This window comes from Amblyomma americanum, chromosome 4, assembly GCF_052857255.1.
Source record: "Amblyomma americanum isolate KBUSLIRL-KWMA chromosome 4, ASM5285725v1, whole genome shotgun sequence".
NCBI classification, from domain to species: Eukaryota; Metazoa; Arthropoda; class Arachnida; order Ixodida; family Ixodidae; genus Amblyomma; species Amblyomma americanum.
In genome coordinates, this window is record NC_135500.1 from 18179600 (window position 1) to 18206654 (window position 27055).

Here is a 27055-nt window from a genome sequence, read left to right on the forward strand (position 1 = left end):
GAATCTGCAGGCGGATTTTGTTACTAATAATTCTAACCGCATGTTGGGGTACCTGCGTAGAAACTTCTCCCTTTCTTCTACTTCAATAAAATTGCTCCTTTATAAAACACTTGTTCGCGCTTAATTGGAATATGCAGCATCTGTCTGGGACCCTGACCTGTCATCATTAGCTGCTGAAATCGAAGCTGTTCAAAACCGTGCGTCAGGTTTCACACTTTCCAATTATCACCGTATCTCCAGTGTTACTGTTCTGAAAACTACCTTATCATTGCCACCTCTTTCACTGCGCAGAAAAATTTCGCGCTTATGCCTATTTCATAAAATATATTACTACAATCCTGTCCTTAAGAGCCGGCTACTAACTACCCCTACACATATTTCAGGCCGCATTGATCATCTTCGCAAAGCAGGTGTTCCGTCATGCCATACTAAACAAGCTTTTTCTTCTTTTGTCCCCGACACTTCTGACAGTTGGAACCACCTTTCCAGGCACATTGTCGATATTTCTAAACCAAGTTCTTTTTAGACTGCCCTATGTAATCTTTATTTTTAAATTTTAGTCAGTTTTATTTTGCATTCGTTTTCTTTTGCCTTATTGCTGTCTGCCGAAAATGTTCTCTTTTTTGGGAATTGTAGCTTTTTCCCCTTTACCTTCTCTTTCCTTATTTTGTGTTATGGTTTGTTCATTTTTTGCCGCGTTTTCATTTCTTCTATTTTGTTTTTTTGCTGCTCTGTATCTTACCCAATGTATGTCCTTCCGACTCCCTCTTTAATGCCTTCGGGCCCTCAGGGTATTTGAATAAATAAATAAATAAAATCCTATGCGTTGCAGATCAAATGTGCATGATAGAACATTGCTCTGCGTCACGTTCCTGAATTATGCTTAGGTCATGTGAGTATGTTTTTATTTTTATGATGTGACTCTTGCTGCTGGTTACCCGCAGTGCCGCATTTTGATCATGCTGATTTTGTTATTTTGTTTACTATGGCTTTGAGCAATTCTTGGCAGATCTATTGTCATAGTGGGATGGTTGCACCACGTATCCAACCGTTTTTTACAGGAGCAGATGCGTTTTAATCAACTTCATTTGCAATATTTCTTACATGCCAAAACCAGTATTGGGCCGCGTTTCTCAATTTTCCTGCTGTTTATTGTCATATTAGTAATGGTTGTGGTAAATGAATGTTTGCAGGCGATACGTCAGCCTTCACTTAGAAGCCAAGAGTATGGGTTTTATCGCCACCATATAAAATCGGCAGGTGCATTCTAAGTTGCTACTACAGCTCATGTTTTTACAGTCCTCATAAAATTTTAGATTATTTTGTGGGCACCCCTTCTTAGCCCTTTTTCTGAAAAATATGGTTTGCAGCTTTTAAAATGCAGTCAGGTTTATATGCTTACCTACTCCTTTTGATTGTCAGAATTGACATTTTGCGAGCCAGTTTGAGTTTTACGTTGAATGTTTTTGTGCTTTGAATCATTGCATTTAATGACTGAAGTGCTAGACGTGCATTGTTTTGTTTTCATTGTTTGATACATTTGACAAAAATATGACAGCTGTCACACCGCATGACAGCTGGCATATGCAGGTCACAGTGGTGGGAATACATTATTATTCCCACAGGGGTGGGAATGCTGCGCCAATTGCGTCATTTCATTAAACCTGCTACAGGCTGGTGCAGATCCATGATTTTGAATGAAATTGCACCAATGCTGCGTCAAAGTGCCATTTCAGCAACCAAGAACTGCGGCGAATCTGAAGTCGCCCAGGTAACCCCGGTCTGGGCCGAATTTTTCTTCGACTGCAATTTTTCTTTGAAATCTGTTTGGCTTTTTATTGTAGCTGTATGGCTGTGCTTGGGTGGATGCTAATGATTAATGACTTCAGTCTGTTTGCACAGTAGAACCACATAATTCAAACTTTCGGTGTAGAAAGTCGGTTCGTATAAATAGGAGTTAATATTGCCGCACTTACACTGATGGAGCTGGCATGCCGTGACCTCATAGTACACTCATGATCTCGAGCTTCCATTCTTAACCAGATGTGCTCTGCAACGTGAGCTTGTGAATTATAAACCCACCACGGGAGCTCAGTGGTTAGCATGCATGCCTGGCTACTGAGCCTGGGTACGCGGGTGCAATCCTGACCGCGGCCACCACATTTCAGTGGATGCAAATCGCAAAGGTGCCCATGTGCTGTGCGATGTCAGTGCACGTTAAAGAACACCAGGTGGCCTAAATTATTCCGGAGCCCTGCAATGCAGCGTTCTTCATGGCCTATGTGTCTTTAGGATGTTAAACCCAGCAATTAACAACTTGAATTAAAGTCTTGGTGCAAGAAAACCATCCAAACCAAGTCTCTTCGTCAGAAACATATTTTTTTTGTTCTCAGTAAAGCACAAATCTCTTTCTGAGCGCGTTGATGCTCGTCCTGCAGCAGAACATGTGTTTATTGATAGGAAAATTGCACTTAAATGTTTTTCCGCCACTCAATTCAAATACGTCTCGTATACTCCGATATAACTTTGTTGTCACTGCTTTTAAAGGCATGATGTTGTAGCCTAAGCTCTGGTGTCTGTGCCCCAAAAAACAACAATGGCGATGCAATGTTTAGTTTCGAAATCATCTTGTGGTGGCTGCACCTGTTTTTCAGTTTTTTTGCTTTTTCCATCTTATAAGAGCTCTGTTCTCAGTGATAGCCTTTGTCGTTAGAACAAGGTTATCTATCGATACAAGCCAGCTTCTCAGTCCTCATTGCCCTTTTAATAAATATTTTTGGAAGCAGTGAAGCGCGTGATATACGCCTGGCGAGTCAGAGACTATGAGCGGAGGAATATGGCGCTGTTTTTTGAGTCAAAGGCCATGCATGCGCAACAAAATGCGTCGTCATGAGAGCCACGGCCACATTGGAATGCAGGAAATTATCTGTGCTATAAGGCGTGGTTAGGGTGGCTTTGGTGGCTACTATAACTTGAGCACTCTCTGCAGCATCGCGATGCTGCCAAAGCAAAGTAAATGCTCGTGCTCATCCCGGAACAATCACTGTGACCCATGCTGTGACTGGGCCTGTTGATTAATTGCGGCTTCCTGTAACTGATCTCCTTCAATCAGAGCAAGTTTGAGGGAGCCAGTTAAAATTGCGACATGGTCATCAACAGTCATGTGATACTTTTCAAATCTCGCAGGTATTTCAAGCTTAAATAAAGAAAGCGCTAAATTTAAACTCAAGAAATGGGTACTCTCAACTTTATCTCCAGCTTTCACAAAACGTTTTTCACCAGCGTTTATGATACAAAGGTTAGCTAATTTATCTTTGTTGAACAATTAGCTAGTTAAGTGCATTGAAAAATATACTGACATGGTCAAGACGACTGCCTGCAAACTTCCGCTACTGATTTAGATCTGCGGGCAGCGCGTGTCAGTTTTTAAACATTAGCACCAAGTAGGTATAACATCCTGTGTAATCGCATTTCTGCCTTATTTCTCACTGTCTGGCTCCTGCTACAAAACACTATGAAGCTGCTCCAAATCGAATTTTCACCTGCTATAGAGCCTGCTTCATAATTCTCTTGGCGATTCCCACCACTGCATAAATCATGGAATCTACAGCGCTTGCAGATGAAGTCAAAAAGTTCAGAACGACGCACACGCTGAACTATCAACTTTACTTTTGAAGAAATTGTTCTGCATATTTCAGTGGGGCAGGAGGGCGATGACGCACTCCTATGGCCAAGGATATCGGGAGGAAAATTCCATAACACCAACTCGTGAATTGACTAGCCCGGAAGGCTAAATTCCCAACAACAACACAAAAGAAATGTTGCAAGAGAGCATGAGAAAATATGGCCAAAGCCGAAACAACAAATTCCAACACCTAGCACTGCTATGAGAATAACAATGTTCAAAGCAAAATTTATAAAGCACTAAAAACAGGTTAAAATTAAGAATACATGTGTCAGGCAACCATTAACAAGGCCAAAAGGTGATGGCACAGCTAAAAAATTAAATTCAAAAATTTTATGGTAGGGTTTAGGTTGGCTTAGCAGTGCATTTAAATGGAAAGGTTAAGAAAACTGGGCCAAAGTATGATGTCAAGAATCATATTTATCCACTGAGAAAAACAAACTCTTTTTCCAGAAGGGCTACTGATGTCATTCTAGCACAGCCTGCTTTTAGGTTGCCAATAATGGCCGTTACAGTTATGTGATGAGTGAGGTAGTTCTTTTTTTGCCACTATTTTTGTGCCCGCGAAGTATGGAGGGCGGCACCTGCAGGGTGAGTTCTCACAACAGTGGATGACCAAATGGCCGGATTATTTTATCTTACATGTTGGAATTATGCTCCTGCATTCTTTTGTTGTCTGCCCGACGTATGCGTGGCCGCAAGATAGTGGGATAAAGTATGCGATTACCGTGGTACTTGAGACAGAGTTCTCTGCGCCTTACTGTGCATTCGCTTGGCTGATTTTTTGATCAGTCTACAAAGCATGGAAAGGCAGTAAGGAGCGGAGAATACAACATCAGCTTCTGCTCTTTGTCTACTTTGTCTACTTCTTTTTAAATTGTGCGAAACCTGATGGACGTAAGTTACGATGGCCAGTTTTTTGTTGCAGTCTTTTGTATTTGATGAAGTGCTCTCTTTTCCTTGCAAGGCATTTCATATTTTCTCGGCTATCGAGGAGAGAAGCATTGGCGGATACCCAGAAAGAAGCATTCTCTGAGCATGGTTCTCGAGGGAGTGTTCATAGGGCTTGGCTAGCGTGTTATTCAAGGCGGATTGAACAATGTTTCTTTTATCTAGTTTCGAGTGCATGGAGTGATGGGTAAGATGGGCTTGTTGGCATTTGGTTAGAAAAACTGAACGGGGCGCAACGGAAAACCAACCTCAGCTCCACAAAGAATATAAAAAAAATTTCGGTATTTCGTGTTAAGACCAGGTGATATTAACATTGAGTGAAAATGGCTGCCACATTTTAGCCTGCAGCAGGAATTCATTGGCATGGCTAAGAGAAGGAGATAATCGTCAGCGTACATGTAAATTTTAAGAGCCGGTAAATTTTCTAGCTTTGTGCTGAGAGCTTTATTATGCATATCTAGGTAAAGTCGCGCAGGATGGGAGCGATGCAAGGACCATGCAGAGCCCTTGTTTCTGAATGAAAAGCAAGCCCTTCCACTCCGGTGAAACTAAGTTATGTTGATAACAATTCCAAAAACCCATGAACAGACATGCTGAACGCATTTTGGAAGGCTGTGCTGGTCAGCACAGTGACTAACACACACCGGAGCAGTTCATTATGAGGAATTGAAAAATATGTATTCAACCTCAGTGGAAAGACACAGGAGTGCTCTGCTCTGGATTTCTTGCAAGAAGAGATTGACCTCTTGAATTCTTTCCTAGGAATTGCTACCCGCCAATGTTTCTTTCCTTGATAGCTAATAAAATGTTAAATGCTTTGCTGCAAGGCAAATAATGCACTTCGCAGAGAGCAACAGATTGCAACAAAAGCTGCCTATCATACTCTAATCTGCAAGGTTTCATGCAGTCTAAAAAATTGGAAAAAGAGCAGGTGTTGACTTCATATTTTCTGCTCTTCAGAGCCTTTCTAAGCTTTGTAGATGTGTGAATACAAAAAAAAAACAGGACCCAGCTTATTTGCGAAATATTTTAGGCAGCCATTATTGACAACCTCACAGCAGGCTGCATTAGCCCGTCATCAATAGCCCTTTTGAAAAAATAAGATTTTTTTTCTCTGGATCAATATGATTCTTGACATCCGACGGGGGCCTGGTTTTCAGACGAGGGCCTTCACCTTTAAATGTACCCTTGTGGTGGATCAGTGGTTATGGTGCTCGGCTGCTGACCCGAACACGGGCGCGATTCCGACCGCAGCACTCGCATTTCGATGGAGATGAAATGCTAGAGGCCCGTGTGCTGTGCAATGTCAGCTAAAGTTTAAACCACACGAGGTCGAAATTATCCAGAGCCCTCCACTATGGCATCCATCATAGCCTGAGTCGCTTTGGAATGTAAACTTCATCAGATAAAATCATTAAATCAAACCTTTTAAGTTCTACAACCTTTTTCCGTAAAGTTCTGAGACTGAGTCCATTAGAAAAATGTGTTTAACTTTGAAATCATTTGTACGGCACACCTTCGAAATAGTCTCCCTTGCTGTCTATACACAGCTTCCAATACTTCTTCAGGTTAACAAGGTGATGGTTCGGGCTAGTGGGTATTAGCGCTTGTGTTTGTCCCCTGTTTTGTTGCTGCGCTATGGATCATAAAGCTTCTTGAGGTCTTGGAAACATTTGGAAAAAGCTTCTTTTGGCAGGGCTGTTACCTTCTTTGTCGTGGCGTCTTGAATGGCCTCCACGCTCCCCATTAAGCGACCTTTTAGAGCTCTCTTCACATGAGGAAACCGGAAAAAATCTCATGGGGAGAGCTCAGACGAGTGTGGTGGATGGGAAAGTACAGTAATGTAGTGCTTGACGAAAAATTTTGTCACGCTGAGAGCAGTGTGCGGCCTTGCGTTATCGCGGAGAAGGCTCCATTGTCCAGATGCCCATAAGTCAGGGCGACAGCGTCGCAGTGCATCACGCATGTGTTGGAGCACGCGGATATAAAACTCCTGATTCACCGTCTGCCCTTGTGGGACGAACTCGTGGTGTATGACACCTCTGGCATCGAAAAAAACTATCAGCATTGTCTTTGGTTTGCTCTTCTGATGCCGCACTTTTCTCAACGCCGGAGAGCTTGTGGACCACCATTCGGCATTCTGCCTCTTTGTTTGAGGATCGTATTGAAAACACCATGTTTCGTCTTCAGCAATGCTGCTGTCGACGAATGCCGCATCCTTCTCTGCCTCGGAGAGCAAATCAGCGCGCACTGATGCCCGCGTGTCCTTCTGGTCTTGTGTGAGGGAGCGCGGCACAAGTCTGTCATTCAGCTTTCATTTCCCCAAGTTCTCACGCAAAATTTGGCGGCATGTTGTCTTACTTTTTCCCACCACAGCTTTTTCCTTACTTGTCGGACACTTTGTGAAAAATCTTCGCAGATTGAATAGGTAGATCCTCTAAGTTTAGAACACTGCTTTAAAATGTTCGCTTTATCACGGTAGTCTAGTAACCTAAAGATCACAGGTCTATCTTTGCCTCCATTGTCTGCCTTTCGTCTACCGAGCCTATGTATTCTTTCAATACCTGAAATTGCCACGTTCAGCTTATCTTCAAGAATATCTTTTGTTACTATAGTCTGAAGTTGTTCGTCAGACTCTTCTTGCTGTTCCACTATGCCAAAAACAATCAGGTTTGATCGTCGGCTTCTATTTTCTAAATCATCATTTTTTTTGTCATTGAGGAAAGCTGTTGCTCCAATTCATTTACCTTTTTTTCACATTCCATGACTTTTCCCGTAAGCCTTCCTATCTCTTCCAGCTTTTTTTCCATAACGTTGAGCTTCTGGTTCTTTACATTTTTTCCTTTCTTTATTTCCTGTATGTCTGCTGCAATCAACTTCAATTGCTCCAAAATCGAACTGTCTGGTCCGGGGTTTGCCTCGATATCGCCCCCCAGGAGCGACAAGAATCGCATTGAAACACTTAAACTACACATCAAGTCAAGCATGGGCCGTGGGCACGGCAGCAAAAGAAGGCAAACATTGTTGCTACGAAAGCATTTTCCATTGCGATGCTCACCTTTATAAAGAAGACAAAAGGGTTTGAAGCCCTCATCCTGGTATTGCCGCAGCGCCCACTGCCGCGTGCTTCGTGGCACCCCTCTTTTATACAGTCCGGTGTTGCTGCTGCCGATGCTCCTGCCGCTTCCATCGACGAAGCAGTGGCACCGCTGGGAAGGCTGTGGTAGAAATCTTGGAATACGGCCTCTTCTTGGAATCTTGGAATACTTGACGTGATGACGGGATCGATGCAAGCAGCCGTACTGTCTGATAACGATGCGCAGTGTAACGTCGGTGGCTGCACCACCAGCAGAGGAAGCAATCCGAGAAAAACCTGGATAAAGAAGACAAAAGGGTTTGAAGCCCTCATCCTGGTATTGCCGCCGCGCCCAATGCCGCGTGCTTCGTGGCACCCCTCTTTTATACAGTCCGGTGTTGCTGCCGCCGATGCTCCTGCCGCATCCGTCCACGAAGCAGTGGCGCCGCTAGGAAGGCTGTGGTGGAAATCTTGGAATACGGCCTCTTCTTGGAATCTTGGAATACTTGACGTGATGACGGGATCGATGCAAGCAGCCGTACTGTCCGATAACGATGCGCAATGTAACGTCGGTGGCTGCCCTACCAGCAGAGGAAGCAATCCGCGATAAACCTGGGTAAAGAAGACAAAAGGGCTTGAAGCCCTCATCCTGGTATTGCCGCCGCGCCCAATGCCGCGTGCTTCGTGGCACCCCTCTTTTATACAGTCCGATGTTGCTGCCGCCGATGCTTCTGCCGCATCCGTCGACGAAGCAGTGGCGCCGCTTGGAAGGCTGTGGTATAAATCCTGGAATACGGCCTCTTCTTGAAATCTTGGAATACTTCACGTGATGACGGGATCCATGCAAGCAGCCATACTGTCCGATAACGATGCGCAGTGTAACGTCGGCGGCTGCCCCACCATCAGAGGAAGCAATCCGAGAAAAACCCAATCTATGCTTGGCACGATGATGCCCCTCCTGCACCCGAGCCAGATGCGAAGTGAAGGAAGAGAGGCTGCAGCGGTTGCTTTTGAGGAGCCCTGAAAGGGCGATAGTCAACGCTAAGGTTAGCACATAGTGTGGCAGCACTGAGTAAGCCGGAGCATAGTACACTTCACGAAACTCTGTCTCTTGGGCCCGCTGCGTCTATTGTAAGACATTCACTTTCGTGCTGTAGGCTTCGTTTTTGTCCATTATGCATTTCCTTGTGAACTTGATTCATGTTGCCGCCATGTTAATACATGCTTTATGTGTGTGTAGATTCATTTTCTGCCCGAGACTGTCGAATGAAGCTGCACATTATCATGCGAGCACATTGCCATTGTGGTGTTCCCAAATAAACTTCCAGTACATTCTAGAAAGACATCTAAATCTGGAACACTTGTTCTACGGTGTAAAACTCCCATTCACAAAGCTGGCTATGATTTAGACGAGTCGCAACTCCTAGAAGAGTCCCACACAGATGCTCCGAATAGCCCCGAGGCTCTGAATAATCCTAGGTCCCCGATAAACAATGTGGCCCCGTTCAATTCGGGCGCCCCGTTCATTTCGGAAGCCCCATTCAATTCAGGGGCCCGTTCAATTCGGAGACCACAATCCTGACCCCCGAATAATCTAGGATATAGGTCCTGTTTAATAATCCCGGTTTCTGAACCCATTCAAACCTATACACATTTTTTCAGTAGAGTTATTTTGCTACGTTGTCCTTAAGTTGAACCTTTTCGTAAGCCTCCACACTTCTGCCCCGTAGTTGAGCACTGGTAAGATACAGCTGTTGTACACTTTTCTCTTGAGGGATATTGGCAAACTGCCATTGATGTTGTGAGAGAACGTTCCAAATGCGCTGCACCCCAATCTTATTCGTCTAGTTATTTCGCTCTCGTGGTTTGGATCTGCGGTCACTACCTGCTCTAAGCAGGAATATTCCCTTACCACTTCCATCAGCTCTCTACCAATTGTGAACTGCTGTTCCCTTACCAAGCTGTTGATGATTACTTTGGCATTCTGCCTGTTAATTTTTATTCTTACCGTTCTGCTCGGCCTAATTCGATGTCATCAGCGAATCGCAGGTTACCTAGGCATTCTTCATTGGCTCTTATCACCAAATGTTACTAATCCACGTTTCCAAATACCTTCAGTAAACAGGCGGTGAATAGCATATGCGAGGTCGTCTCTGCCCCTCTGCCTCTCTGACACCCTTTCTCATTGGAATTTCATTGCTCATTTTCTGGAGGGTTATCGTGGCTGTGCACCCGCTCTATATACCATCCAGTATTTTTACATAAGGCTCTTGAACTCCCTGATCCCAGAAGAGGTGAACAAACACCGAACTCTGCTAACCAGTCACCGCAAGACATGTAGATGATTTGCCAACTCTCAACGTGCAGCCTTTATATATGCGCGACACTCGTAATCACCGCATTCACAGCATTGTCCCAACAGCAGCTCGCACACACTGCTAACATGTTTCACACATTTTTCAAGAAAAATGAGAAAACCTGTATGATTGACATGTTAGAGTTTCATAGAAAAAAGGCTCTTGCACGGCACTTCAAAGTGCTTTAGATCATTTACCTGTGATTTATTTCTATTATAACGTTGTCTACTTTTCTTTGCCGCTGTGTGTGATATACACAGGAATTGTTTTGCCTTTCCTTACCATTTGTTCTAGCGGGAATTTGAACTCTGCCCTCCTGTTTATATGTATTCCGCGCTGGGCCAGAATTTTATAAGCCTGCGATATTGGCCAAACAAAATATAAAAAAGCACCTTGAAGGCTGACGTCATTTCAGGCATAGAGTGTTGGTTGGTGCTCGCTTGAAACTTCTGCAATTGCGGTCATCATCAGCCTGACTATGTCCACTACAGCCTCAAGGCTGTTTGCTCGCAATCCGCTAGGCAGGGAGGGCTTCACTCCTAGGGCTTCACTTTTCTCCGCGGCATGTCCCCTCTAATGCTCGCGCATTGATATGTAGCCTCGTACTTTCGTTTTTTTTTTACGACCGCGTAGCGTTCTACTTGACGCAGCCGGCGCCACCTCTCTAATGAACAGACGATACAACTTAAGCGATGTGCCCCTCCTGTCATGGAATAGATCTCGATTGGGGCGGAGACGCTATCTCATTCATGATGAAACAATAGCGCAAAGGAACATGAGAGACGGAAAGGAAATGACGCACACAAGCGCTGCAAGACAAGAGTAGTGCTTTTGTGCGTCGTTCCCTTTCTGTCGCTCGTGTTTCTTTTTTTCATCATGAACTTGATTCAACTCGCCCAACTTTCGACTTTGCTTAACGCTATGTGGTGGTGTTTCGGCCCCACTAAGGGAGCCTTAACTCTTTTTATTGTCGGCGCTTGAAACGTTTCCGCGGAACATGAGTCGACTGTTGAGAAAAATATGATCCATTTAAAATCAAATTCTATCCTCGATAAATGCATCTCTTTAGGCCCAGCTAGTATCAGCAGAGCGATAAGGAACCATGGAATTTGCTTTACGTGAAGCCAAAAGCAGCACAGAATCTTCCATGTGGCTTTAAACATTGCATGCAGGACAGGACCGGAATGTGCAGAACTGCTTACGCGTTCTCGTCGTGGTTGTGGTCGTAGTCGCCTTGGTGGTGGTGGCGACAGTGGTCGCCTTGGCGGTGCTGGCGGTAGTCCCGCCTACGTCGGTTTCCTCGCTCGCGGTTCCACCTGCATTGGGCCATGTACTGGTTTCGCAAGGAAAAAACTGTTCAACTACTACCAATAATTTACTATAAACGTGAGCATATGGAGATTCTTTTCGGGAACAATAGATTATGTGGTGCTTTGTCTTAATAGATGGCGATTTTTAGAGGACAGGGCGAAAGCTAGGGTATGTTGCGATTCATATAAACCAAAAAGCGTAAATCCGAACAAGATGTGGTACAAGTGCCCGGCGATGTTCCTTACCGTATCCGCAAGTTCCATCAACTAGTCCCCAAATTCTACATTTCGTGTCCTTTTACCGCGAAAATGCTGCCAATTGTGAGAAGAGCAACAAACTTTTGGCTCATACAAGTCCCCACAATTACATAAAAGTTTTCTTTTTGCCTAATATTTCTTCTCACATACCCAAAAAAAGGAAGAACTCCCTCTATTCCTCATCACCGCAAGCAAAGCAGCCAGAGAGGCGCGACTGGGGTCAGCCAAGCTCACAGCCACAAGAAGAGTAACACCCCTGTCACACGGGCACTTTCGATCCTCATTGAACTTGATCTGCATCGAGATTTTCGAGCACACTCGAAACATCCGGTGCTACACGAGCATTTTCAATGCTCATTGCGAAGTTTCCCTCATGTGTGTTAGGGGGCGCCAAATGTTCCGCCGACAGCCATAACATGGTGATGTCCGGCAACACTGTGCAGTCGGGGGCAGCGGCAGCCAAATCCGTAGCCAGACGTGATAGCGGTTGGCGCCAAAACCAAAAGCTCTGTTGTCACAGCTGTGTAAATTATTATGAGTTTAGAAAGGAAGCGTGAGATTGCTCTTATGGTGGTGGCGGCTGCTGACCTCGAAGTCGGGATTGAGGTGACTAAAAGTCAGACAACGGTGTGAAAAGGCGGCTCCTTTTTGTGAACGGGTTGTGTATCGCAGCTGCGGTTGCGTGCGATGGTACACTCCAGCGGGAAAGGTGGATGTACAGTCGAAACGAACGCTGGTTCGAGGACACTCTCCCCCACCTCGGAGAGCGGTTCTTTAAACAGGGCTTCCATGTGACTCCTTCGACGTTCCGGTATATAGTCGAAGCTTGCCGGCCTCTGCTGCAGCGCGTCGATCCCAATATGCGGTTGGCCATCTCTGTCGAGAAGCGCGTTGCAGTGGCGATGTACAAGCTGTGTTCCGCGGCAGAGGATAGGTCTGTGGCCAATCTTTTCGGCCTGGGGCGATCTACCGTGAACACCATCTATCGGGAGTTTTGTGACGCCGTAGTGTGCCTACTCGAGGACAAGTGGATAAACATGCCCTCTCCAGACGCAATGGGCGACCACATTAGACAGTTCAGTGCCGTTTGCGATTTCCGAAAAGTGATAGGGGCACTCGACGGTTGCCATTTCCCCGTGTCGCCGCCCAAGGAAAGCGCACCGGACTACTACAACTATAAAGGCTGGTGAGTTATCTCATATTTGGCTTATGTAGAGCTTACATGTTGCAGCCATAAAGGCAGCATTGCAGCAATACGAATTTGCTAATGCAAAAGTCTTCAGTTCACAAGTCATTGTGCATTTCCATAATTTGTGAAGAATTCCTTTAATGCTGTTTTTTTTTTTCACAGGCACAGCATCGGGCTGCACACCTTGGTAGACCACCGGTACGCGCTTTCGGTACGTGAACGTTGGATCACCAGGGCGCTGCCACGATGCCTACATCTACCAACGCTCCCAGATGGCAGAGTTTATTGAAGGGCCAACGTTTCAGGCTCCAGCTGTAGGCATCAGTGGAACAGCTGTGCCTCCACTAATAATCTGTGACCAAGCGTTTCCCCTCACATCCCACTTGATCAAACCCTTCAGCCACAGCGCCCACTTGGATGCCGACATGAAAACGTTAAACTACCACTTGTCGAAGGCTAGAAGGGTAGTCGAGAAAGCGTTTGGCAGACTGAAGGCAAGATTCAGGTTCTGCATGAAGAGGATGGAGTGCAGCATAGATACAGTTCCACTGGTGATCCGCGCCTGCGTTACGCTGAACAACATATGTGAAGCGTTTGGCGACCACGTCATGTAATACTGTACCTCTGATTCACAAGTTTCCGAGGCCCTGTATCACCAGCCACAGAGAGTCACAGACTATCAAACCGCAACTGGTGCTGCAGTACGAGTTGCAATCCTAGAAAACTACAAGCAGCGAGCACAGAACTGAGGTAAACTGTGCTATCCATTTACAATAACCGTGTTTGCTGGCTGGCTAGTTGGTGCAATCCATTCACTTTAAGAAACTGCGTGAAAAGATAATGGAACGCACAGGAGACGCACACAAAATTTGAAAAGTTACACCTCTTTATAGGCTTCGCAGCCAACACTTTACAAAAAAATGTAGATATCACATTCGACGAACCAAATCAAAAAGATGCGAAGACAAGACAAAAAAGACACTGGCTAGCTTTATTTTGTCATTAGTCTGTACGCTGGTCCTGTTGTTTGACCATGAAATAACAACACGCCCACAATGCTTTGTTGCTACAGAATATATCAACCGAAAAATATCACACACTGCCGCGAAATATTGCTCAGGTACTGGAACAGGCGCAAAAAGCATAAAACAGCAAGGAAGAAAAACAACAAAAGTCAAAATCGAAAGGAGTAACCTCAGATGTCACACTGCATGTGGTTGACATAGCCAGGATAATTGCAAACCACTCAGGTACTGCAAAAAGCGCAAAAAATGCTAAACAATAGATAAAATCATAAGGAGTAACATTAGAAAACGTCATATTGCACATAGTTAACACAGCCTTGGGTACCACAAATCCCCGCGTCACATTGCGCAGGCCCTGGAAAAAATGCAAAAAATGTGCACGAAAACGAAGAGACAAAACCTGGGCTCACATCAGATGATGTCATATTGCATGTGGTTAACACTGCCTTCAATATCACAAATTGCTGCGCAACATCCCGCACGCACTGAAACAAGTGCAACAAATGCACAACAGCAAGAAAGGAAAACAAAACAGTAAGTAAAATCTGAAGGAGTCGCATTAGATAATGTCATATTGCACATAGTTAACACAGCCTTCAGTACCACATATCACCGCGCAACATTGCGCAGGCGCTGAAACCAATGGGAACAATGCGCACGAAAAAGAAAAGAAACAAAATCTGCAGTCAAATCAGATGATTCCATATTGCATGTGGTTAACACTGCCATCAATATCACAAATTGCTGCTCAACATCGCGCAGGCACTTGCTGATATGAAAGCAGGGGCAAGACATTAAGAAATCCGACGAGTGTGAAAACTAACACAAAAAAACCCATAGACAAAGTAAAAACCGACAAAATAGAAACATACAACTGTGAAAAAAAATTATAAAAATTCTTAACTTGATTCAAGAAACCTTGTTATGGCATTTACCATTTTCTCTTGCAGCGTCAAGTGCCGCTGTCTCATCTCCATTTTTCTGCTGCGGCACGCTTCAAAGCTCTCACGCAGCATCCTCTGCTCCGTGAGCAAAGCTTGCCTAAAGTCAGACGAAGCAGTCCGCAGTCTTTTTCTGGGATTTTGCTGCTCGCGGATGCCTGCCTGCCCCTCAGCTCCTCCGTCTTCAATGGCCGCCGACTCGGCTGCAAAACCTCAACAGCAAGAAAGGAAAACAAAACAGTAAGTAAAATCTGAAGGAGTCGCATTAGATAATGTCATATTGCACATAGTTAACACAGCCTTCAGTACCACATATCACCGCGCAACATTGCGCAGGCGCTGAAACCAATGGGAACAATGCGCACGAAAAAGAAAAGAAACAAAATCTGCAGTCAAATCAGATGATTCCATATTGCATGTGGTTAACACTGCCATCAATATCACAAATTGCTGCTCAACATCGCGCAGGCACTTGCTGATATGAAAGCAGGGGCAAGACATTAAGAAATCCGACGAGTGTGAAAACTAACACAAAAAAACCCATAGACAAAGTAAAAACCGACAAAATAGAAACATACAACTGTGAAAAAAAATTATAAAAATTCTTAACTTGATTCAAGAAACCTTGTTATGGCATTTACCATTTTCTCTTGCAGCGTCAAGTGCCGCTGTCTCATCTCCATTTTTCTGCTGCGGCACGCTTCAAAGCTCTCACGCAGCATCCTCTGCTCCGTGAGCAAAGCTTGCCTAAAGTCAGACGAAGCAGTCCGCAGTCTTTTTCTGGGATTTTGCTGCTCGCGGATGCCTGCCTGCCCCTCAGCTCCTCCGTCTTCAATGGCCGCCGACTCGGCTGCAAAACCTCAACAGCAAGAAAGGAAAACAAAACAGTAAGTAAAATCTGAAGGAGTCGCATTAGATAATGTCATATTGCACATAGTTAACACAGCCTTCAGTACCACATATCACCGCGCAACATTGCGCAGGCGCTGAAACCAATGGGAACAATGCGCACGAAAAAGAAAAGAAACAAAATCTGCAGTCAAATCAGATGATTCCATATTGCATGTGGTTAACACTGCCATCAATATCACAAATTGCTGCTCAACATCGCGCAGGCACTTGCTGATATGAAAGCAGGGGCAAGACATTAAGAAATCCGACGAGTGTGAAAACTAACACAAAAAAACCCATAGACAAAGTAAAAACCGACAAAATAGAAACATACAACTGTGAAAAAAAATTATAAAAATTCTTAACTTGATTCAAGAAACCTTGTTATGGCATTTACCATTTTCTCTTGCAGCGTCAAGTGCCGCTGTCTCATCTCCATTTTTCTGCTGCGGCACGCTTCAAAGCTCTCACGCAGCATCCTCTGCTCCGTGAGCAAAGCTTGCCTAAAGTCAGACGAAGCAGTCCGCAGTCTTTTTCTGGGATTTTGCTGCTCGCGGATGCCTGCCTGCCCCTCAGCTCCTCCGTCTTCAATGGCCGCCGACTCGGCTGCAAAACCTCCGGCCCGACATTCGGGCTCCTGTAAATTTTCCAGTACAGGGCTGCCGTCCTCGGCGGTCCCGGTGTCGGCGCCCACCACCATGCCAAGAATGATCTGCATGAAAATTTATGATGTTTGCCTGTCAATGTCTTTGGTCCATAGACAGGCGAGAAGTGTGGGATCAAGCGTATGTGAAACAAGGATGTCTCCAGTGGCTAGCTGTGAACTGAAGCAGTGATATCAGACGGATTTTGTTTCTGGCCCACTTATATTCTTTTGCCATCTAGTATATAGAAGTTGACTTTTAATCAGGCTTTCGAAATACATTGGCAATGTTTCTTCCAAGGTCTTGTTTTCTTAACTTACTGCCTGAGCAAATGCCCTTAGGTGACACCTATGGCTGATTCTGTTGACATCATGACCGCACTTGAAACATAAGGTGGTTGATGCTTTGAATTATGTGATGGTTTGTAGCACTAAAGGACAGGATGACAGCACTAAAAAATATGTCGTTCAGATGATGGAACTAGAAATAAACGTCACTATGGTTCAAATGCAACCTAGCACATGCTGTGTGCTAGGCAACGTGCAGCAGTGCTAAACGACAGACTGCAAATGTCAAGCTGTTTGCATTTTGTATGTGATGTCACCTTGACACGTTTATTTAGTATTGCAGTGCGCCACATATCTCATGACCACAACATCATAGCTACTCCAATAAAGGCCATTTTTCAAAGTTCTCGGTGATGTAAATGAAAAGGTGAGGAAATGATAGAGCACAACATTTCTGGAAAGTGCATTGCCAATCTCAAATCTGATCCACATACCTCATCTATAGTGGCTCTCCCAGAGCAGCGGGTTTCTTGAACGAGTGAGGGGTCGTTCATTGGTAAGAAAGAATACATGCAAACGTAATGGGGCCATTGGATGGCGCCCGAGCCTGTGGTTGTTCCGTTTTTGTTGAAATCCCTAAAAGGATGGAAAGTTGCGCAAGTTTACATAATTGCTGAAAAGCAGAGCAGTGTGCATTTAAAAGAGAAAAGAAAAGCCCTTCGTTAGGTGCATATTAAACAGAAACAAGCCTACCAGATTTTACATTCAGACGCCAGGCTTGAAATGGATGGAGACGTAACGAATCAAAATTGCACGCTAGCGCTAAGCAGCGGGGAAGCCGTCTGGTGCTGCCAAATGACTTTTTTTTTTATCACTGCTTATAAATAGCTAAATGAGCAAGGCGGGTTCTCGGCGGTGATTTGCGGGCACCCTCCCCTAGCCGTCGGAAAATATGCAGGTGCCTTGAAGCGCGCCGAAAGTTCCTCGAACGTCTCTCTCATTGTCTGAAGAGCATCGCGAACTCGTAATTGAAACAGCTTGCAACCATGCTTTTGTAACACTTCGGAATTCGACTGCCGTCGGTCCAAGAGTGAGTTGCGGCAAAAGACAGCACGGAATCGGTTTCCTCGTATTCACTGTGCGAAGAGTAGAACTACTCCATAACAAAAAACTATGCGATATAGGCACTGTCTACCATGGCCGACTCAAATCTCCTTAGGCACGAAATCGAGCGCACACAAAAAATACACGCGAGAACTCAACACCTCCACGGTGAGCAGACGACAAAACCTGCCTGCACGCGCTCGGTTGAAAATTGTCGCTGCTGACCCGCCGAACCTGCACCACATAACTGGTTAAGCACCGCGCTGGCAACACTTTTTCAGGATTGGTGCCGTGAACCAGCACTGAATCGAATGCAGCTATAGTGCAATGACATCTTGTGAAGCGTGAATTCAAAGCAACGAAGCAGAACAGCTGCAGGTGAGAAAGTCAATGCCTGCGAAGACGGACGCCGTCTAAAAATGCTTACTTACCGGTACATCTGCGTCGAATTTCTTACCTTGTAGCGCACCTCTGCTGCTGTGTGATCGAACCCGAGGGCCCGCAACGCCTCCGCGATTTCCGCATACACTGCGGCGTTCCTCTCCTGGCGCCGCAAATCATTTAGGCGGTCCTGCCAGCAGTCGATGAGAGCGGCTGTCTCGCGCTCGCTCAACAGTTAGCGCGCCGGCGAGCAGGAGGGCGCCATCTTTGTTTACACTGCCGACGAAGCTTGGAGCGTGGTGTGGAGATTACTTTCAAACATGTTTGCATATAAGCACGCATAGTACCTGAAAATGTTCTGTCCTGCATTTTAATCAATTACAAGAGCAAAAATTGTGGTTTTGTTCTGTTAATTAGTGATTATTTTGATAGCTTCATGAGAGCGAGAGTGCTTTCGATTGTGCTTGGAGCCTCAAGCACTCTTGAGGAATCAGCATCGAGTCAAGCAGGATCGAACTCGGTTGCGCTTGAAAGTGGCCGTGTGACAACCGTCGGTCTGCATTGAGTTCGATGAGCATTGACTCAATGAGGATCGAAAGTGCCCGTGTGACAGGGGTATAAGACGGCGGGTTGAGCAGGTTGATACATATTGGCTATGAATGACAGCGCTGAGACAACGGATATAGGAAGCAAACAGAACTACCGCTGATTAACAACTGCGGTTTATTAGAAAGAAACAAAAATATATTCTTTTCACAATCAGGAGCGCATGCGCAACAGCAAAATACATATTGATAGTTCAATCATATGAAGCCAGATATTTTAGTTCACAATCATACCACGTACAGAAGGGGCCCTTACGCAGGAGTCATGGTTTTTGTCAATATGATATGCTTCTCTGATTTTACTTGTTAACCTATTTTTGTGTTTGTGCAGAACCCAGGTTCCATTAAAATTAATGTGGAATATGCTACTCAGGTACCTGACAGTAACTGGGTGGACCGGTGCAAACGGCTGCGCGCCAGATGTCTGGCCGCAACACGTGGCGCCGGTTCAGTGCTCTCATCGATCAACACAAACACGCACGGAAACGCAACGCCACTTAGGTATGGCCTTCCACAACTTTACAGGAACGACCACCCGGCTAGCGCACAAGCTCAGACTGATACCTGTGCACCACCAAGGACCCTCGGCTGGCCGCGTGCTCGTATGCAGGCGAAGAGAACACGGTGCAGGACACCCCGTTCCAGCTGCACGACCTCCGGGCGGCCTTAAACAAGATGAAGTGCGACACTGCACGCGGGCGCGACAAGGTTAGGGCAAAGCTCTTGGCCAACCTTCCCGGCGCAGCCTACGCCGCACTCCTCAATTACATCATTAGCATCTGGGACGGAGGGACCCCTCTCTCTCTCTCTTGCCTGGAAGTCGCCTCTCGAAACCTTCATCCCGAAGGCCGGTTAACCTGTTGATGTGGGGAACCTTCGCCCCATCTCGCTCACGTCTTGTGTCGGCAAGCTGATGGAGACGATGGTGCGCGACAGACTCTCCGAATTTCTCGAAAAGAAGAGCATTTTTTCGCTCACCATGTTCGGTTGCCGCCGTCACAAGTCAGCACAGGATACACTTCTGCAGCTCCATCGTGACATCTCAGATCCTCTCGAATGTCCCCACATCGACAAGGTTGTTTTGGCTGTATATCTTAAAGGCGCATTCGACAAAGTCAAACGCGAAGTAATCCTAGACCACAACAGTCACACAAACTGCGGCCTCAAAGCATTCCATAAGACATTTTCTTACTGACCATCAAGCCTACATACGCATACAAGGTGCGGGACACGGCCTCAAGGCGCGGCCGTCTCCCTTCCTCTTCAATTTGGCAATGCTTCATCTTCCCTGCAAATTGTGTTCTCTTCCCGGGATACATCACGCTCTGCACGCGGATGATATTGCAATCTGGGCCACGCAAGCTGGGCTGGGCCACATGGAGCCCTGCTTGCAAGCATCGGCGACCCTAGTCGACGACTATGCGACCTACTGCGGACTCCAGTGCGCCCCAGCGAAAACTGAATTTGTGCACGTAGATCCCTCCTCTCGGGGCACGAGTTAGCTTCGCATCAGCCTCCCTTCGGGACCGATCCGGGGGGCCAAGGAGATCCGCGTCCTTGGCCTCTTCATACACTATCAGCGCAGGGCCGACACCACCCTTGCCAGCCTTCGCACGGTGGAAGTCTAGGTGGGCCGCATGGTCCGCCAGGTCTCCAAAAAGCGGGGCTGATTACGAAGCAAGGATGCACGGCGGCTTGCCCGTGCTTTACGCGTACGCGATCTCGGTAATAGCATCTCGGTAATAGCCGATAATTGGTCGGGTTGGTTCTCGGTTTGAGAGCGGAGATTCGAGGGGCTAGGATTGCATTCAATATCACCAGAAAGAAGTAGCAATAACACTTCAGCACATTCGCGCATAAGTGCACAAAACGTTTGTGAGCATGGGAGCAGGACTAGACAACGATTGCTATACTTTTTTGCATACTTTTTTGCATGATGGCAGTATCGTGAACGGTTCTGGGAGTAAATTCATCGCAAGATGAAGGGTGGTAGCTGTACAGTGCCAACGCCAGCATAGCCTGCGGGGCAAACAAAAGAAGGTTGTGAGCCATGCTGCTGTGTGCGCTGCTCCCATGCTCTCTGAAGGCGAAGGTGTTCCGGGGGTCGTTTAAATCCATGACCAGTGACGCTGTCGCTGTCCGTGATGCTGCCTTGTCCGCAAGGAGCACGGTTGATGAAGGCCGGTAGTAGCAGGCAATGTCGATTGGATTGCCGGGACCAAGCATGCTGGCAGTATCGTGAACGGTTCTGGGCGTCAATTCACCGCAAGATGAAGGGTGGTAGCAGTACAGTGCCAACGTCAGACTAGCCTCCGGGGCAAACAAAAGATTGAGTCATGTTGCTATGTGCGCTGCTCCCATGAGTTCCGTTCAGGAGCTAAGCAAGACAACCTGCTTAGGAAAGCAGAAAAAGGCTCATCTCACTAGGAGTTAGTTTTCACGAAAATTTGAGTTGGAACGCTCAGATTGACAGTTTCATGTAAACTTTCAAAATGCACGGGTGTTCTTGCAAAATATCGCTCCTGTTTACCAGTGTCAATCAAACTCATAGTGTACAATGCACTGTTTTTGCCCTATCTCAGTTATTGTTTTTTCGTCTGGGTCAGTAGTACCACGGAGACAAATATCCAAAAACTTTTTCGACTGCAAAAGAAAGCAATTCGTTCTATTGCAAATGATGAATACCGAGCTCACAGGGACGAGTTGTTTACCCGCCTCAGTATCATCAAAATTCCAAAGCTCTGCGAATATTACTTAGCCACAAGGTATAAAAAATCCCTTCACCATATCCATGATAGCTTTCTAGACATGTGTGCGCTAAAACCAAATGATCTAACATATACTCTTCGAAATCCTGAATTTTGGTGGGTCCCTTTTTCATGCACTACATATGGTGATCAAATGCTGGGCCATAATGTTCCAGTACTGCTAAATAAGCTTATCTTGAACAACGTCTGTATTGACACCTGCAATCAGAAAGACATCCGGGACATATGTTTACGATTGTAGTGTTATCTATGTTGTTTGTGCCTGAGACAGCAGATTAATCACTTGACGCACTTCTGTTTGTGATATATTTTGAGATCTAGTGACCGCATTGCTTGACATGTTTCTTGAGTTACCAGAATGTATATCTCAAGTGCCAAATGTTTTGCGCTTTATTTCGCACGCAAATATTATTCGTGTTCTTTTCTTTTTTTCTTGTTTTGTACACGTGTCCCCCTCGCTGCAAGCCATGTATACGGGGGGTTCAGGCTGTTTCAAGTGGAAGTTGTTTCCACTTTTTGCCTGAACCAACCCTCATCATTTTGTGATGAAAATAAAACGATTGATTGACTGATTGATTGGTTGATTGATTGATTGATTGATTGATTGGTTGGTTGATTGATTGATTGATTGATTGATTGATTGATTGATTGATTGATTGATTGATTGATTGAACAAAGACATCGCTTTCGATATTTCGTTGCCCATCTATGTGGATGAGCATCTTTTTCCAACACTTAAGAAGCTTCTAGCCAAGACTGTCAAAAAAATACGCAAAGGGGTGTAAGTCATTGTGGGCTAGCAACGGCAAGACTTTTGCAAGTCAGGCTGATGGCATGCCGACTGTACAGATGCTAGCTGAGAATGACATCGATAAAACATTCTCAAGCCAGCCTGACTACACAGCTGCATCTAGGAGCCCCGAATAAATAGTGTATCAGCATGCCTTGCAACAGCAAAGGGAAAATAAAATAGACTATCACGAACTCACACTGCCGTCTAAACTCGATTTACAGAGGCCTTTTTACGAATAAGTCCTGGACATCAATGCATGTTCGGTTGGCTGTAAAGAGGATGACATTTCTGTGCTCTTGCACCAGTTTCCTTGTAAGTTTGATATAATATTAATGATAATATAAATAATAATTGGTTTTTGGGGAAGGAAATGGCGCATTATCTGTCTCATATATCGTTGGACACCTGAATCGCGCCGTAAGGGAAGGGACAAAGGAGGGAGAGAAAGAAGAAAGGAAGAAAGAGGTGCTGTAGTGAAGGGCTCAGGAAAAATTTCGACCACCTGGGATCTTTAACGTGCACTGACTTCGCACAGCACGCGGGCGCCTCAGCGTTCTGCCTCCAAGGCGCCCGTGTGCTGTGCGATGTCAGTGCATGTTAAAGATCAACACCACTGTAAAATGTTCAAAATTGACGGATATGAGAAATTTTTTTCTAAATCTTTTCAAATGGCGAGGTGTCGGTATTGCTATACATGTTGCAGATTTGAAAAAAAATGTAAGTCTTCCTAATTTCGGCATGATTAGTTATGACTATGAAATTCTGACGGTGCAAAATAAAAATGAAATAATATCCGCTGTTTACCTCCCACCGCATGGAAATCATGTGCGCATCTTTGTGTTTTATGAAAATTTTCTAAACTTTGATTCACTTCACAAAGTACCCTTAATCTGATCAATGACAGTGACTGCAACGTTAACATTTTAGAGCATAGCATTCCCGTGCACGATATCAAAGCGCAGCTAATTTTTTTTTTTTGTTTCTCAGGTGTGATTGTTTCGCCAACTAGCATTACATGTTCTTCAATTGCGACACTCGATCTTCTGATAACCAACTTTGACACGATCATCTGCAGGGCTGGCACAGTTGTGTCTCACGTCAGCGATCATTCTCCGGTTTTCATGAAACATCGCAGCCGTTCAGTAGAAACCGCTGAACCAAATGAGCCTTTAGCTATACAATACATCTCAGACAACAGATTAGAACTGTTCAAACAAACAATCATACCCCAAGACTGTTCTTCAGTAAAGTCCAAGGGTGACGGGAACGAAGGTTATAACGACTTTATTAAGCTCTTTGCACTTATCTATGCTAAACATTTTATAATAAAGACTATTAAGTCACGGATAACAAAAGAGTATCTAAAATGACTAAATTAAAAATCGACTTCACCACTCTTTCTTATGTACCCGAATAGAAGCGATACTTAGAGAGTTTAAAAAGTTTCGCAATAACTTAAATGCTATGCTGAGATGTGCGAAATTTTGTGTACTATGAGCAGATATTTGCAAAAATAACTCAGCAGCACCTTCACACTGCATGGAAAATAATAAACAGTGTCCTGGTGGTTCGAAAAATTAACTCCGTTCCGAATACTTTAATCGTCGATGGCCAAGAACGTAATGGAAAAGTACTTACTGATTACTTAAATCATTACTTTGTAAAAGTTGCTGTGCCTAGGCCCGGAGTATGTCCCTCCGAAGAAATAGTACATCGTAGCATTGGAGTACAGTATATTCCTTCAGCCAACTGATGACTTTGAAGTTTCTAATATAGTGATGGCCTTGCCTAACACCAAAGCTTTAGACGTAAATGATCTTCAGCCGCAGCAGTGGCTCAGTGGTTATGGCGCTCAGCCTCTGAGTCGAAAGATGCGGGTTCGATCCCAGCCACGGTGGTCGAATTTCGATGGAGGCGAAATTCTAGGGGCCTGTGTACTGTGTGATGTCAGTGCACGTTAAAGACCCCCAGGTGGTCGAAATTTCCGGAGCCCTTCACAACGGCATCCCTCATGGCCTGAGTCGCTTTGGGACGTTAAACCCCCATAAACCATAAACCGAGCAAATTACCTTAACATTAAGCTAATAAACTACGGCTTAAGTACAATTTCACCTATTCTTGTTCATATGTTCAACTTAGTCATGGAATCGGGAATCTTTCCGGATGCACTGAAGATTGGTAAGGAGTCCATAATTTGTAAAGGAGAAAACCGCAACTTGCCCACAAGTTACCTACCAATATCAATCCTCCCAGTTTTAAGCAAAGCACTAGAAATAATTATATTTGTTAAAGTAACAAAGTTTTTGAAACACGTCATGTTATAACTAACGTACAGTTTGGGTTTGGGAAAGGTAAGTCTATGGATACGGCTCTGTTGACATTAAAGCAACAAATTTCGCACAAGATAGGCAAAAGCATGTTCACAGAAACCATTTTCGGGGATTTCAGATTCTAATCGAAAAGCTTCAGTCGTATGGAATTCGTGGGCGATGGTCATACTTACTAAAATCCTACCTTGAAAATAGAGCTGGGAACGTACACATAGACAAACATAATTCATAGCTTCTGCCAGTTACATACGGTGTCCCGCAGGGTAGCGTACTAGTCCGCTATTATTTAATGTATTCATCAATGATATTCAAGGTGTAGATAGTACAATACAATTTATTATATATGCTGATGATTGCATTTTGTTAATTTCTCGCAAAAACATTAACGATTTAGTACTGAAATGCAACGATGTTCTGCAAAAGTTGTCAAAGCGGTCAAAAGTTAATCGAATTACAATTGATGCTGTTAAAAGACGGCAACTATTTTTTGTGCTAAAAAATAAGGAAGTTCCACCTCACCTCTCATTTCAGTTTGAATACCAGGAAATTAAAATCGTTCACGACCACAAAATCCTTGGTGCATATATTTTTTGTCGAATTTAGGCTGCGGCACTTATATTAGTTATCTATGCAAGAAACAATCTTCGATAGCCGGAGTTATGCCACTATATCGCAGGATACTTCCCCGGAAGACCAAACTTCAGATCTATCAAGCATTGCTTAGCTCCCATTTATTTTATTCTAGCTTAGTTTGGTGTACAACGACAAAAGGAAATTTGAACAGACTTCTCAGGATTCAGAAACGAATGATTCGCAATATTGCAAATATGGAACTTATGGCCACTACAATAAATGCGTTTAGGCTGTTCGAAATAGATCCATTAAAACACATTTATGAATTCCGCTTGCTAAAGATAGCCACATAGCCTCATTTGCTGGTTCACAGCAACGAACCAATATACCCGCTAGAAATCTGGATGTATGGGAAGTTCATTTCCGTGCAGTTTACGAACGCCAATCTTTGGCTCACAATCTTCCAGTATTTCTTAACAAATTCATACTCATAGCAGACGTGCACCGAAGAGAGCTCAGGTCTTCGGTTTTGGACCTGTAGGAAGCATTATGTTGTCTTATGTGTGCTCACTGCTTAGAATGTAGTTACCTGATTTTTTATTCAAATATTTCCTTTTATAGTGTCTAATGTTTAGTAGGTATTTGTTTTTGGAATTCAAATAAGCATTATGTTGTCGTGTGTGTTTACTGTACTAAAATGTAATTACCAGATTTTTGATAGATTTTCTTTTCTACTGTCCAATGTTTTCCACGCTTTGAATTGTTTCTCAACTGATTACTTGATTACTATTGGTGCTATATCTTCTGGTGCTACACCTGTGCCTTCAGCTCTACTGCTACTGTCTTGTAGTGGTCTCTTGGGCCTTAATCAAGCTGCTTCAGCAGCTTTTAGCCCAGAAGACCATACAGCTTCTTTTCTGAAAACTAAACATTTTGACAGATTTGCCTGTCTGGTTGGGTTTGAAGACTTATAATAAACTGCACAGCTTCTTTTCTGAAAAAAAAACAAAAACAAAATTGATTGATTGACCTTTTATCGATTATCTTTTATCGATTAAGCTTACACGTGGGATTCGCAGTCTAGCACGCGTGTGAGGCTTCGTAACAACCAAGACGGTGAATCGCCCCACCGAGACTGACGTGATAAGTGTGAGGCCAGATAACTGAACGCAAATCCCGAAGTGAATTTCCTTGCTCCACACTTTTAAATGCGATTTCTAGCAGCTTACGGAGCAAAATTGTTACCTTTAATTGGTTTAAAGAAACTCACCATAGCTCTACAATTTGTGTGACCAAATTGGCTCAAAAGCTCCATCTTATATGAAGAACTTGTATTACCTGCTTGTTACTTCTTTAGAAAATATACATCGTGCGTCGCGGTGCCAGTGTGGTCTTATTTCTACAAAAAAAGCATCGACCTTTCTTCGCTAACCGAGCTTCGAGAAACTGAATCAGTTTGGTGCAAAGTTAATATGTATTTGTGAAAGTTATAGGTGTTATATATCGTGATCCAAATGCCGATAGCCATGTGTTTCCAGCTCTAAATGATTATATCGCAGCACATAGATTATATGTCTACAAAATGGCTTTGGGCGGTGATTTTAACTTGATATGCACAATTTGAGCCTCAATCGTATCGACTGGTCGCGACAAAGCACAGTATGACTCGTTTCTTGACAGCAGTTCCTTTCGATTTCACACAAGTGGTCCACTGTCCTACGCGTGGTCACTGCTGGACCTTCTGGACTTGAATGAGCAGTTGGTACAATGTGGGTTCGATGTGAGGTAGGTGATGGTCTGTATCGTCACAAAACAGCATTATTAAATTCAATAGTGCACCTGGGTGTAAAACACTAGAATACAGTATTGCCACGAATCTTTGTAGTG

At 44.6% G+C, this 27055-nt stretch overlaps 1 protein-coding gene across 1 annotated transcript in view; it reads right to left on the reverse strand.

The window, feature by feature from the left end:
* Positions 1-27055, reverse strand: part of LOC144127747 (uncharacterized) — a 378448-nt gene that overhangs the window by 122150 nt on the left and 229243 nt on the right. The window contains exon 8 of the mRNA XM_077660645.1: positions 11272-11385. Coding sequence (XP_077516771.1) covers positions 11272-11385 — 114 coding nt within the window. The remainder of the gene's footprint in view (positions 1-11271; positions 11386-27055) is intronic.